At 39.6% G+C, this 15,198-nt stretch overlaps 1 protein-coding gene across 2 annotated transcripts; it reads left to right on the plus strand.

The window, feature by feature from the left end:
- The first annotated feature begins 2,768 nt into the window (after positions 1-2,768).
- Positions 2,769-14,375, plus strand: TMEM237 (transmembrane protein 237). 2 transcript variants are annotated; one of them, XM_071747984.1, is made up of 13 exons: positions 2,769-2,817; positions 3,283-3,340; positions 4,635-4,666; positions 6,132-6,188; positions 7,807-7,917; positions 8,354-8,468; positions 9,204-9,364; positions 9,840-9,963; positions 10,733-10,924; positions 11,794-11,867; positions 12,334-12,427; positions 12,663-12,784; positions 14,249-14,375. In XM_071747984.1, exons 2-13 carry the CDS (start codon positions 3,315-3,317, stop codon positions 14,311-14,313), a joined length of 1,173 nt encoding a protein of 390 aa, XP_071604085.1. In that variant the 5' UTR covers positions 2,769-2,817; positions 3,283-3,314; the 3' UTR covers positions 14,314-14,375. The 2 variants fall into 2 exon arrangements, with proteins under 2 accessions (XP_071604085.1, XP_071604084.1); XM_071747983.1 differs by lacking the exon at positions 2,769-2,817 and having other exon boundaries at positions 2,865-3,340.
- The last annotated feature ends 823 nt before the right edge of the window (positions 14,376-15,198 follow it).

Consider the following 15,198-nt stretch of genomic DNA (forward strand, 5'->3'; position numbering starts at 1 on the left):
GGAATACAGATGATTATTCTGTTGGCCTTACTTCACCTTGAAGGACAATCTGTGCAAGCAATTTAAACAGTCTAGAAAAAGATTAGTCAATGCCAAACACTGCAGCTACCAGCATGCCTGCTTGTTTAGTGGTGAAACTGGAGAGACAGTTGAAAAACAACTTGGAAATTTAGACTGATATGACTGCTTTGTGCAAAATGTGTCCTGTACATGCAAGATAAAATTGTGGTCAGAAAGCCACACAATTAGTAATACAGTTGTCACTAAGCAAGTACATCCTACAGTAGCTATGTCTTGAAGAAGGAAATTAATTGAGAGGCTTTAAGACTGTCTCATGTAAGTCACCAACTTGGCAGAGTTCTCTATGGCTACTTCAACTTAAGGAATGCAGGAGGTGGTGAAGAAGCCAAATCAAGAAGATTGACTGCTGAACCAGTCTTGGGCAGTTGGAGCCGTAGAACTTGCAATCCTGAATCCTGTACTTATCTCAGCATTATATCATAATACTAAAAATCAAACTCCCAGGTCAGAAAGACGTCTGCCCAGATGAAGCCCCTTCCCCTGAGTATCCATGATGGTAGAAATTGTGATGTAAGTATGTGTAAATCACTAACCAATCTTTGTAAGGATGACTTTGGGGGATCCCCAGTTTTATAGTTTTGTGTATCAATATGTCATGGTAAATCTGATTCAGTGGGTTTAGTTTGTGGGAAGGCACTAAGGACCCCACTCTGCACAAGGCTGCAATAAATAACAAGGCTTCCTTCCTAAAAGCAGCCTGTTTGTCTGCATTTTGGGAATTAACTTCAAATGGTAAGTTTTCTGGTGACCCAGATGGGACATCACATTGGACTGGACCTTGACTGCTGCATGCCTCTGGAGGGGAGCTCTCACTGCTTTGACTCCAGCATGCACTGTGGGATTTTCCAGGGACCCCTCTGATCTCCCCACTGGAGAGTGAGCAGCAGAACGAGGCCTTTTACAGACATTGTGATCAGGTATTTTTGATATTTTGGTTTGCTTGGCTTGTTCCCTCCTTGTGAACTGTGTACACGTAGGAGAGGTTTTGAGAGCACTCCTCTTGGTATCTTTGTTAAGAGATCTTGTTAAAAGTGTTGCTGTTATACTTGTCTCTGACAATTGTCAATTTTGTTTGTTTTTTGTTTTAAATTTGTGTCAGTTGTTTGTTAACAGTCTGTTTCACTTGTGTCTGTTATTGTCTATGTTTGACTTGAGTCTTTTATTTGTTATTAAAATGGATAACTGTCCTCAGCAGGAGGTGACATTACCAAATGTTTGCCAGTGTGGAAAAGTGGAATTAAGTTTGGGAGTCATCCCCTTACCTGGAAAAAAAATTATATATTGTAAGAATGAGGGACACATTATATCCTAAAAGATGGGGGGAAACGGCCCTGGCTAAGAACTCTTAATTATAACCGTGTTATACTGATTGCATTTAATGTTGTTTTGTAAATGTAAAGACAAATGAGATGAAGCACTACTTGTGGATACTTTAATGACTTATAAAAATTACTGTGGTACTAGAAGGAAAGTTTTTTTTTTAAGAAGGAAAGCTTTTAAAATGAAATACATAACTTGTTAAATGTGCATGGTGGAGGGAATGGAATACTGAAAAGAAGGGAACTAGTAAGAAAGTTGTCTCTGGGGATCAATTGAAATAGAACTTTGTTACAGTTAAATCAGTGTGTATATATTAAACAAGAGGGGCACTGGAAAAGGGATTGTCCCCATATCCCTGGCATAACAGCCCCCTCTAGGTTTAATTTAGATCCTGTCTCTGAAATGCTTGCAATAGATACAGGGACTCAGATTGACAGGGATTGCGGGGGGTGGAATTAAACTCCCCAGTAGAAGCCCCTGGTTACAATAAAGCTGGGGAAGGAGGAGGCTTTTTTTTTTTTGTAGATAAAGGAGCTATTTACTGTGTCCTAAAGTCTTGTGAGGAGCCTCGAAGCAAATTTTCTATCCTGGTAGTTGGCGCAACAGGGAAAGAGAAGCCCTTTTTCCAACCCCTCTGGCATGAGCTGGAAAAATGGACCTTCACTCCAAAATTTCTATACATACCTGAATGCCTCTTGCCCCTTTTAAAGGAGGATCTGTTGACTGAATTAAGGACTTAGTAAGTTTTAAAAAGGGAAAGATATGTGTTAAAATGCACTAGATGCAAAAGTGTTTGTTTTACAGAATCAGGAACAAAAGGAGGACCTGAATTTTATCTCAGATCCTCTTTGTCTGCATTTTGGGAGGCAACTTAAAGCAGTAACAGGAGCAGCGTCCCGACAGGTGGAAGGCAGGTCTGTGCTGCTGGTGCATGATCAGCTCCTACCTCTGCTGCCTCGTCAGGCATTTGTCCACTTTTTCACCCGGTTTTCACGTGTTTGCCTACAAATAGATCTATTTGCACTGTTAGAAAAGAAAGATGTTCTCATTCGAGTTCCATTTGCTTCGTGTCCATTTGTGCTGGGACCAAATGTTACCACATTAATTTTCTATGTTTGTTTTCCTTTCTGTTTACTGTGTACAGTATCATGTCGCAAACTGCGTCCGTGGCTACAAGCGGAAGGAGGCTAGAAACCTGGTTTTGTCACTAACGGGGTTTTACTCGCCCGCAGCCCGAGGGACGCAGCCCTTACCGGGCCGGCTTCCCTGCCGAGGTTGTGGCCGTAGTCTCACTCTGTGCGATCCCGCAGGCCCGGCGAGGGGCGGGAGTGAGGGCCGGCTCCTCCCCGCCGCTCCCGGGATATTACAGGCGGCGGCGGTAGCAGAATGGCGGCACGGCGGAAGGGCCCCGGCGCGGTGAGGGTCCGGCGAGGGTGGGGGGCGGCTCTACCTGCTGCGGGGTCGCCTGTGGAGGGGGTCAAACGGCAGGGCGCGGCAACATTTGTCTCAGCTATTTAAAATATCAGCCATTTTAAACAGCCTGTAATTACTGCCTGGGGCAGGAGCGCGCACGCACCCACCGGCCTGACCCGGGGGTCGGGGCTTTCAAAATGGCTGCCACGCCTCACAGGAGCTGCAGGGCAGGCTGTGTGCAGGCCAGCACGCGGGGCGCAGTGGCGGGAACGGGGAGGCGGGACCCCTACTGAACAGGCAGGGCCTGCAGCCAATGGGGTGGCTCGGCACGGGGCAGCCTAGGGTCGGCGACCAATGGGTGGCGGCGGTTCAGCTTTCAGCAGGCTATAAATGTGGGGGGACCCCCGTAGAGCCCGACTGTTGTGGTTCTGGGAGCAGCGGGTTGGTGATTGGAAGCCCTCCCCTTAGGTCTGGGACACCATCCAAGGAAACGTCCCGGTATGGAGTGCCCTTACCCCTCACCTTGGTGAGTGAATACTTCTGGATATGGGGTACCATTGAGTGAGCCCTCACCCCTCTGGGCTGAGCGATTCCATCTTCTGGGTGGCCTTGAGTGAGAGGCCAGTTTGTTGGATGCCCCCTCAAGGTGTACTGTTCTCCACCTGTGTAAATGGTGCTTGCAGCCAGGCTTCAGCATGTCCCAAAGCCAAGACAGAGATTTGAGGCCTAATCCTGCAAACCCTTCCTTGCACGAGGTGTCTTACTTTTTTGGGGTAAACAAACCTAAGGAAAACTTACTGGGATCTCTATCAGCAGATGGAGTTAAAGGTTTTTCAGTGTGAGTAATGTTTGCTGTAATGGAACAAACTGCAATGGTTCCAAATGGGAGCAGTACTGGGCCCTAGCCCAGGAGCAGGAAGGTTCACTTCCAGCTAATCCTGGCTGTTAGAAGCTTATTTTTAGTTCAGAATTAGCTGAGGTTCAGCGCAAGCGGTGAGTAAGTACAGGTCGGTTCACAGTGCCTCTTTCAGGGAACAGCTTCAAATTTTATGGGAAAGAAACAAGTGGTAAGTTTGTAGGTCCTTGAGTCTTGAAGTCTGTTTTTTCCTTCTGATATCAACTGAATTTTTCGTGTGTGGGAAATAATTTATTCATATATACTCTTCCGTTGTAATTCTGTAATACACAATCTGAAAGTAAACTGCCTGCCTTTTTTCTAGATGAGATAAAAAAGTGCCAGATCACAATCGTAGAATATTCCGAGTTGGATCTTGGTTACAGATTAACAGGAGATACTTAATTTTATATATCAGTTGTGATTGACTTGCTGTAAAGTATTTTTAGATGTATAAGAAAATGAATGCTTTATTATATTTAAAAGTCTTTTTCATAAAGAAAAGCTTGTTCCCTTTTATTGTTTTTGCTATTGTTCTGAATTTACAACTTTGTTAATAGGAAATAGCTCACGCCGTTCACTGTTCAAGTATATTGTGTGTAAATTATTGTGGTGTTTTGATACTTAGAGTGACTAATACATTTTCCAATTAAATCAGTATAAATGTGAGCTGCACCTTGCATACAGCTGATAGGTGTGTGTCTCTACTGCAGTGCCCATCAGAACTCTGGTAAAAGCATACTGTTCATTCATCTCTAGTGTTATTACTCCTGTGGAGCATCTCCATCAGGAGGTGCTTGCTATTTAACAGGCATACCAAGCAATGCACTGATATAATCAGTGTCTTCTGATCATATCTGGCAATAGCTGCTTGCTGAGAGGTGTTTTCACTCTGACAGAAGTTGACTTCTCTCTTGTCTTTCAGTGTCCACCTCGTGCCCTCCCTCCAGTGCCAAGGTAAAATCACTTTCATTCTGTGGAACTGATCATGGGTCTGTAGTGCAGTGTTCTTCAAGTTAATGAAATGAAAAGAAATGAGTTTAGTAATCATCTGAGTAATTTTTATGGCTTTAAAAACAATTGGTTTCCTGCTAATTTGTTGTCCAGAGTCCCATACAAGGAATAAAAACTTTACAGAGGCAAAAAAATGTTATTATATCGCCTCAGTTTTAATACTGTGAGAGATAAACCCTTTGAAAAGTTTCAGACAAATAGCTTTATTAATATGGTTTTATTAAAATCTGCTTTAGTTTTATTGATGTCCTTTCCAATAGCTTCTTCTCTCTTTGTTTCATGTTATTTTTAATCACAAATCTTAATTCCAGAGCAGGCAATTTCTGAAATTAAACTAGATATTCTTGAATAGTGTTGTAGATGTCTACTAGTTCATTGTAGTGTAAGGAAAAATTTGGGCTTTTTCCTCAGTGTGGGAGGAATGGTAATGATACAGTTCTTATGACATGGTACTTCAGGATTTGTTCAGAGTACCTAAAAGCAAATGTGATGCATTTATACAGCATACAAAGATTTTGTCTTTTAGTGGTGTATATGCTCAAATGTTTCATAACTTCTGTGGGATTGTTACACGCCAGGCAGTGAGACAAGTTTTAATTAGCCAGGTGATTAAATCTTTTAATCTGATCCACAGCTAGCCAACCAAGAAGCTGTGCATAGTCACGAACAGTGTTGAGTCCTGACGATTGCTTTGTACCATTAAACCCATTGTATGCTACTGCTTATATGGATAAATAGCAAAATCGCAAAAGCAGCAGTGTGAATTTCACTGTTGTGAATTGTAATTGATTCAAAATTAACTTTTTGTTCATCTTTATTCCTTTTACACCGCTCTTCAACACCTTTTCTCCTTAATTCGAAGTAGAGACCAAGGTGAGCTATTCTGGCATTAAAGAGAATTATAAACATTGGTAATTCCAGTGTTTATGTGTATTTGGTGTCACTTCATCCTCACTTTTAAGCCTTAGGCTTTTTCCTAAACGCTGGCTGATTATTTAAAATTGCATGGATACCTGCACTGCCATTGCAAGAGCTGTCTGTTGTACTGATTTGTTCTCTTCACTGTTGCTATTTCCATACTGAATCAAGGTAACTGAAAAGTTACCACTATGCTCTAAAGAAGTTTATTCCTCAGAGCATTATTTAGAGCATTTCAGTTTTTCACTTAACACATGTGCAGTGCATATTAATTTCTGTTGTGTTATTCTGTTTTCCTGCCATCTGTTTTACAGTTCCTCCTTATGTGAACTGAATTGTCATCTGACCTGTAAAAAGTGAAGGATGTCTTCACGTGGAAAAAGAGGCAATTTTTAAACTAGTGTAGAATTGCTGTTTTTTTTTTTATAAAAAAAAAAGGAAGTGGGGGTTTGGCCACACTGGGCACCTATACTTGTTTTCTGTTCTGCAGATGAAATTCCACTCAGTCGTCCCAAAAAACGGAAACCCAAAGGAAAGACTCCACTAGGTAAGGTCCTGCCAAGACTGAAAACCGTGTTTGTAATCCTGAGTGAGACTTGTGCTACAGCTGTACTCCTGACAGAACATGGTTTTCAGTCTTGTACTCTATTTTGAGTAGTGTTCTCAGCTAATTTATTAGAATTTATTTTATATTCAACAACTGCAGTCTTTTTTCACGAAGTGATGTTGGTTTAGAATGAGTCTGTAATGCTACAGTAACTTGTTCTGTCCTCTGCTCTTTCTCTTTAGATCTGCTCTCAGTATATACAGCATGTCTTGATACAGAACTGAAAATGTTCCTTTATTCTTCCTATTTTTTCCTTCCTGAAATTTTTGGATACTTCTTTAAATAGTCATTTCTAGCTGTAAGCTGCTTGTTATGTTGAGGGTCTTAAGTACTTTAATTTTTAAATGAACTAGGATAAAACTCATTTAACAAATAGGCTCACATTTGGTTCTTGGCCAAATAAAGTCATAAATTGATCGTTCCATTGTGACTGAAGAGTTAAGAGCCTAAAAAATTACTAATAACAGAGCTTTTCACTTTTACAAGAAGTGGATCTGCACAACAAACATACAGTTTTAAGCAAGATTACAAGTCTGATCTATTTTTGCAAAGCAGAATGTGTTGGTAGAATCTAGAGCATTTTTGTAAACTTAATTTTGACTTGGGTCCATGTTGTGATTTGATGAGTAAACCTCCTTGATTTCCTTTAATGGGTGTACAATTGAGGCCTCATTTAAAGACCTTTAAATACAACAAGTAGTGCTATTACTATCAGGAGTTCCCCAAGGATCGTGTTTTGTTTTTTGTTGTTTTCAATGAGCTGAATGATAATGCAAAGTATGCTTTGGTTTTGGCCATTACTTTGCTGGATAAATTTGCATTTTAACATAGCAGAGCTTTATAAAAGGTGAGAAAGTCCTTGCTTGAAAACAAAGATAGACTCAGTTTTTGTCATAAAAAGTTCAGTACTTGAAAGAGCTATAAAAAAATAAATGTCATGTAAAATGGAGAAGGAACTATGCCTTTCTACTTCTGATCATGCAGATTGATGCTACTTCTGCTTCAGTACTTGATTAATTTGTGTTAACCTCTCATGGAAATGTAGCTCCTCCAAAATGTAGCAGTTGATATATATATATATTTTGATGTATGCTTAGCATTTGAATTTTCTGTCGATAGAATGCTGGTTTGCCTTCGTACATACCTGTGTGAACTGGCTTGTAACAAACCGTTAGTTTTTTTCTTTTCCCTCGCACTATAATCTTTGCATGTAGAAAGGGAAAAATACAGAAATATAATTCTTCATATGGTGGATTTCTTTCAGTCGGGTCTCTGCTGTTGCCCAAATGGTAATTGTCCTACTTCTTGGATACTTGAATTTCCTCCTGGGCATGAAATTGTCAGGGTGGAAGGAGGGTTGTCAGCTATCACTTCTGTATATTCTTCCTTACCACACTGGTTTCCCAGCTCTTCTATTTCCCAGCCAATACAGTTTCATCTCTGCTATAAGCTGGGAAAACACAGATGTTCTGCACAATGTGGCAGGAGGCTGCTTTCTCCTGCCTGTTTCTCAGCAGCTCTGAATTAAGGGTGCTGGGTCTCCTCATCTGGTTTTCAGATGGCATCGTTCAAGCAGCAGTTCGCCGACAGTCTGAAAGCAGCGAGCCCCTAACTCCTGAACCTCATGAACCTCCTCAGAGGAAACGCAAGAAGAAGAAAGTACCTGCTGGTATGTCAAATAATTGTAGATTACAAAGAGCAATGAATAAAACTTCCTGACACTGAAAAACAGCTGGCCTACTTGTATTTTGGCGTAAAACCTGATTTTACATGCTTTTGTACTTAAAGCAGCTGAAAGTAATCTTTGAGGTAATGGTAGCTTAGAGTTTCGCTTTCTGATTTCAGATTCCATAGGATACATTTTTTCCATAGGATATGCATAGGATCCTACAGGTTTGTAGGATAGGTAAAAAGAGATGCATTTTCCTCATGCAAATCATGGCAACATGTTTTTGGAAGTGATAAAATAGATTATTTACAGCTTTCAGTGCTGAGATGGTCATTCCTTGCTTGCTACTGTGTTTACGTAATACCTTAATGTATTTGAGTGTATTACCATTTTTATGAAAGCTGAAACTTTCACGTGGTTTACCTTAAATCTTCAGATTCTGAGACCTCTTTTACCGAGCAAAATGTTGCATCCCTGTTTCAGAATGGAAATGGTGTGGATGTTCCCGAAGCTGAAGAAACAGTGGCCCGCAAGCAGAGAAAAAAACCAAAGTGAGACAAAACTACTGTAGCTCATAATTTGGAATAATTGTGAAAGTGCATTTGGCTGAGTAGTATTTTACATTGTCACATTATAAAACGTAAAATATAAAAAGCCCATTAATACTGTTCAGCCTGTGTAATAAATGTCATGCGTGCAGGTCTTTCCAGGGTTCAGATCTAACGTTCTTCACTGTTTTTTTTTTAAAATGCATTCCTGGATGCATTGCAGTACTGAATACAGGAGCTTAATATTTTGTCACATTTGGTTACATGAAAAAGTTACAATGTATTACTGCTTTCTTTCATTCTCACTAGCCTTTTCTTCGTTTGGAGGCACCTAACTTTTTCATCCTTCTAATTGCCTTTCCTCCAAGAACTATGCCTTTAGATCATTTCAGGCACTCTCCTAACAAGTGTCCACTTTCTTACCCTTGTATTTGGTTTGGCATTTTGTATTTTTTCCTATTTGTTAACCTCTCTGTGTATTTCATTCCACCTTATTGTTTTGACACAGGGAGGAATTTGAGAGAAAACCCCCCAAATCAAGAGTTGGCTATATCATTTTAGTTAACCGTCCCATGAGACCTTTAGTCCTTAAAATTATAAATGGGAGTAATACTATACAGGTCAGGAGCCTGGTGGGTTCTTATCAGTCAATTTAGGTATGTTAAGTGTTCATAAGGGCCTTCAGGTATTATATTTTAATTCCTGTTCTTTGCACCCTTTTATGTTCTGTACTGACAGGAAACCTCGGCCAGCTGAAACGCAGGGTTCAAATGAGCTGGAGGTGGATGAGGAAGACATCATTGAAGATGAAAACAGAAATAGCCCAGATCAGCAGCCTGTGTTTGCTGCTCCCACTGGAATTAGCCAGCCTGTTAGCAAAGTGTTTGTTGAAAAAAATCGTAAGTGCATCTCATTATTAAAGTAATTTATGGACATTCTTGCAATTACAGGAAGTATTCTAGTATTTAAACTCAAAATACTGTAGTATTGGGAAGAAATAAAACAAAGTGTTCCAGTGTAAGGTTTTCCTTTGGGTGCTTTTAATTTTTTTTGGGGTTTTTTTGGGGGTTTTTTTTTTGTTTGGTTTTTCGTTTTGTTTTCTTTTTGTTTTCTTTTTGTTTTCTTTTTGTTTTCTTTTTGTTTTCACAATGGGAAAATGCAAGACAATTACCTGAAGTGCTTTACACATCCTGACTTGCCATGATGAGTCACACAGCCAGAGGCTTTGAATTAGGAATGTAAACAAAGGACAGGAACAGGGGAAGGAGATGTTTTCTTATAGAAATTCTGACACAGCCTTTTAACACTAATAAGTATTAATGTAGAAATGAAGATGGAAGGTAATGGTACTCTCTAATTTCCTCATGCTTTCAGGACGTTTTCAGGCAGCCGATCGTGCAGAATTGATTAAAACCACTGAAAATATCAATGTACTTCTGGATGTGAAGGCGTCATGGACTACCAGAGATGTCGCCCTCTCTGTGCACCGAAGTTTCAGGTGAAAGATAAATATTATGCAGAAATCTGGGTGCTTTTTAAAATTTTTACTCTCCCTGAAAGTTGACACCTTTTTTTGTCGTTGTGATGTCTCTGTCATTTCTTTTGGATATTCCTAATAGATGATGGTTTGGGTTTGGCTATGGGTACAAAGTTTCTCAGTACTCCAGCTTTTGGTATTTATTTGTCAGGAGTATCTGTTTCTAGTCTAGACAACACATGTGAGATGCATCTTAGAATAACTAAGGAAGTCATATTGTGAAGATTCAGACAAACTCTGGATACCAGGAGATTGATCTGATAACAAAAATATTAAGACGCCCACAGAAAAAGAATGTGTTACCGAATGAGATTTGCTCATCAGGATAAAAATAACTGAATTCAGATAGTTCTCAAAAAAAAACCAAACCCTGGGTTAGTGAAGAAGAGGGGGGAGTGAAATGGGACTGGGCCATAAACTTACAATAACAAAAAAAGATTTTATTCCTGTAGCAGTAATGAAGTGAAGTAGTTACAGGATCAGACAAAACATCCTAGTTTTCTTTGTTAAGTGCTCAGGTTCAGGTGCAGTCTGTCAGGGGAGGAGCAGAAGTCCCATTGCTTAGAATTTTTAAAACTAGATCAGAAAAGGTACTTGAAAACAGTCTAGGAAAGGCTGAGATCCTGTCATGGCAGCATGGTTGAACACATGGATTCATAGGCCTTTTCTAGCCCAAGTTCTTCACTAATTCAAGATGTTAAGCTCATCCAATGTTCTTTTCTCCACTCAGGATGATTGGACTCTTTACGCAAGGCTTTCTTGCTGGGTATGCTGTCTGGAACATCATTGTTATCTACATTTTGGCAGGAAATAATCTTTCTTCAGTTTCTAACCTGCTCGAGCAGTACAGAACACTAGCATACCCAGCTCAAAGTTTGTCATATTTGTTGCTGTCTATCAGTACAGTGTCAGCCTTTGACAGGTAAAATACGTTTGTATTTGAAAGGTGTATCTAATCTGTGTAGAAAATGTTCCTTTATGCTTTGGAAAATTTTTATCTGCTGTTGATGGTTTACATGTGATTTACTTGAAGGATGATTTCACCCATGGCTAGCTCTACACCTAAGGGGTGTACTTGTGCATTCAGACCTTTGTTGGTCATTTCTGTCTGTTGCTGGGAGCCTTTCTCCAGTCTCCTGGTGCTGTTTGTGTAATCATGAGGTGAACAGTAGAAGAGCTGACCAGATTTTTGTGGAGGAAGAGGGGGGTGGCAAACAATATTTCTATTGGGTTTCTGCATTATATCTAAAGTGTGGGAATGAACAGAAAGAGGAGGGAAAAAAAAAGCAAAAACATAAACAGTGGAGTCATAGGTGCTATGGATGTTTCTTTTAGTTACAAATAGTTTCCCTGGCAGCATGATAAGCTCAGGGGAGAAGCTGGTGGAAAAAAGAGGGATTTTTTTTTCATGGAGTAGTGGCAGGGAGGAAGCCTGAGTTAATGTTGATTGCTCCTGTGCTGTAAGCGATGTGAGCAGTTGTATTGGTGTGTAACTTGGTTGGTGGTGTGGTGTGGATGCTGAATTGAACGGTGAGGATTAGAGAGGGGACAAATCTCCCCACATTGTTCCTGCAGTGTGAAAGCTACAGACCTTGTGTAACATCCCTCTTGGTTTCTGTTTTTCTTGGTTTTGACATGAGGACAGTTGCTGTGGGGGGGGGATAGGGTTGTGTATTAAGACACTGTAAAAGAGCAGAAAAAGGTATCTTGCACAAAAAAGAACACTAGAATGCTGTTAGAGGAAAAATAGTATTACTGGGTTGTGTTAATGACTCTTGGCTTTGCTCTCAGGATTGATTTGGCAAAAGCATCAGTCGCACTGAGGGGCTTCCTTACCTTAGATCCAGCAGCAGTAGCCTCTTTCTGTGAGTATTTTGAAGCAGATAAGAAGTTGTTCAGTAAATTCCTTCGTAGTGTTTGCAGTGAAATCTCCCTCCCTGGTTATTTTATTGTCTGCTTTAGAATAAGTGACTTGCTCAGTAGTTGAAAATAGCATTCAAAGGCTATGAACCTCTTGCCATGTATTTTTTTAAGCATTTGCAGTAGTAGCCTTAGTGGGGCTGTTGTGAAAGTTCTTTTCCCACTTCTGAATACAGAACACAGACCTATAAAAAAACAGAATCACAGGATGCTGCCTTTGATATATCTGATGGATTGAAAAAGTGCAGAAACTAGATTTTGATGGCTTGGGGGTGTTGAAGAGTGAGAATGAATTAAAGGAGACTATCATTGGAGGCAGCTTAGGGAAAGGAAACAGTGATAATTGCCATGTTGTGATGAAACAGCATTTTGGGCTTTATATCCTAACACTACTAATTCCATTTCTTCCAGTGTACTTTGCTGCTCTTATCTTAACCTTAAGCCAGCAGATGACTTGCGACAGAATTAACCTGTACACACCACCTTCAGACAATGGCAGCATCTGGTAGGAAACTTAAGAAATAACTTCTGTAAATTATAATATAGTTTACTTAGGAACCTTAGTCAAACTGCTGAATTGAAAAAGTTAGACAATATACATTGCAGTATCAATGAAGAATCCATAGTTCTGTTTTCAGATCTGGCTTAGCAAGTTTATCTTTTATGGTACTCTGAAATGACTGTTGTAGGCTGTATATGCCCCTGAACACCTGACTGATGGGTTGCTGTGCTTTTCCCAGGATGGCAGGCAAAGAGGAAGACATTGTTCAGCCATGGATTGTGGTGAATCTGGTAGTGTCTATTCTAGTTGGGACAAGTTGGATCTTCCTGTCATATCGACCTGAGCTAGACCACAGTGAAGGTAGGAGACATTAATAGGCTAAATGTGGTTGAGGCTTCTGTCTGCTGTGATCAGTGTTTGATGTTAAAGATTGGTCCATACAGATTTTGTGGCTGAGGTAAAACAAGGTAAAATCAGCTTTCCAAAGCAAGTGCTGGTTAGGATGCTGGTGTTTGTGTTTGATTTTGTAAAGAAAAAAACCCGTAACTTAAAAAGGAAAGAAAGGCCTTCTTTATCCTGGCTGAAGCAACATGAATTTGAAACATCAGAGAGTGTGTGTCTCTTCTGTGTTGAAGGGAAAAATAATTTTTACTTTAACAGTATTTTGAATATTTGAAATTTATTTATTCTGTGTGTGTTTTAAACGTTCCTTTTGCAGATACTGAATGAGTCTGAGTTCAGTTTTATTTTCAGTAGACCATTGCAGAAGTTTTGGGAAGTCCTGCGCTTTTATAAAGTCATATTTGTGCTTGTGGAGCAGGACTTAAAATGAGGACTGTGTTGGAGAGACAGGAGAGGGCAAGCAAGTAGACCCCTTTTCTTAGAGGAAGCTTGCTAGAGACTAGGCCTTTTTCCTTTTGTTCTTCCAACTGTGATCCAAAAGGTATATCATAACTCGGCTTTCTTGTCAAGTGTGTGCAGCCTGTGGCTTGGAGCTGTGCATAAAAATAATGTTTCACCTTAGAAGTCAACAAGTATCCAAAGGGAGTCAGGAGTTAAAGCGCAGGCATGTGTTTGGGAGGCTGAAGAAGATTCAACATGCTTCGTCAGATAACTTCAGGATTTTTATGTACAGATTTCTGTGTTTTCAGGTGGCCCCAGTTACTCTGCTTATTTCTAATAACTCACTTAATGAGGTAATAAAAACCAAACCGAGGTGACAGCCTTTAAAGTCTTTAACATTAAAATTTCTGATGGATTTTTAAATTGTATTTGAAACACCCTTTTAAATAATAGAGAGTTGCTCAAGGATGTCAATGGCAGGATTTAATTTGTTTTTTAATATTTACATCTACCTACTAATACTAGAAAAGTGCTTCTAGAATTTGTTAAAGAGACAAATTCTGGAAGGTTTAGCCCAAATACTGGAGAAAGTTTAATCTGCCACAGATTGGTGGCAAACACGTGGTCTCAAACTTTGTTGGGAAGAACCACTTTGCTGCATGTAAAGATTGTGTAACTCTACCTTAGTGACAAGCTGTTGGCAGACAACCTGCTCTGTGTGCTGGGTCTGCTGTTAGCCAGGGGGAAAGCTGCCTCTGCTGAGGGTGCAAACAGCATCGCTAATTCTGTTACTTTGGGGGGCAACAATAGTTTAGTATAGACAGTTGCAGCCTTTGCCACCGCTGATACTATTTGTTGATACTATGATTGGGAAGAAAAGCAAGACGCTTGGGGGAATGCCAGAGCACTTTTCAGGAATAATGAAATTGTATTCAGGTGAAACTTGTAAAAGAAAATATAATTCTTTTCTTTCTCTTTTAGAACTGATGTTTCATGCTGAAATTGAAGAATTTCCCCAGGGAGATATGCCCAGAATCCAGCCATAGCATTGTGTCTTGCAGCTGTGTATTATAACTTTCATAAATAAAAGATGTATTTTTATATTGTATATATTTGATTTTGCTCTTTTTATGTATGCTACAATTTCCAAATGTGGTTGAAAACCTGCTTTGTAAAATAAAAAGCAAAAGGATAAAGCTTTCTCGAGTACATAAAGTCAAGGTGATTTTGTAAATATTGCATCTCTATAACCAAAAAAACTAGATGAATGCAGAGGGTCTGGTGTTCAGTGTTGTTTTGACCACTATAGTCTGCAACAACCTCCTTTTGTTACTGGTGCTGGTAACAGTTGGCTTACCTGATTTGGCTAAATATTCTCTTAGAGATTAAAACAGATCTTGGGAAGAAAGCCGTCTAAGGAAGCTTATAACAAAGAGTTAAGAAACAAAGTTCAGAAAGTTAATAAGCATAAGACAATCTGGGTTTGGTTGTCATTACTAGAATAAGGAATTTGGTAGTGTCTGTGTTTAGCCCATATTCTTAAAAGAAGACACTTTATTTTTCTTCATTTAGTTCTCTTGACAGAGAGAATTTCTTTCTTTTGATAATTGAGCATACATTTGGATAAGTAAGATAAGAACATTCTTGGATAAGCATCACACATTTATGCACCTTATCTATGAAGTGGAATCAGTTGTTTTCATTTGGGAATGACAGAGGTTTCCACAGGAATCTGTTTAAACCTAATACTCTTTATCCTATCTCAAGTTTCTGGATAGGTTTAATTATGTTAAATACCAAATGTTACTTTGCTAGCTGGTTGTTAGTAGACCACCTCAGTTTATCTGTACTTTCTCTTTTAAATCCTTAAGTTTTTATTGATCTGTTATATCAAATAGTCCTTTGGGGTCTGTCTCACACTGTGTCTTAGC

Source organism: Heliangelus exortis, chromosome 6, assembly GCF_036169615.1.
Source record: "Heliangelus exortis chromosome 6, bHelExo1.hap1, whole genome shotgun sequence".
NCBI lineage: Eukaryota > Metazoa > Chordata > Aves > Apodiformes > Trochilidae > Heliangelus > Heliangelus exortis.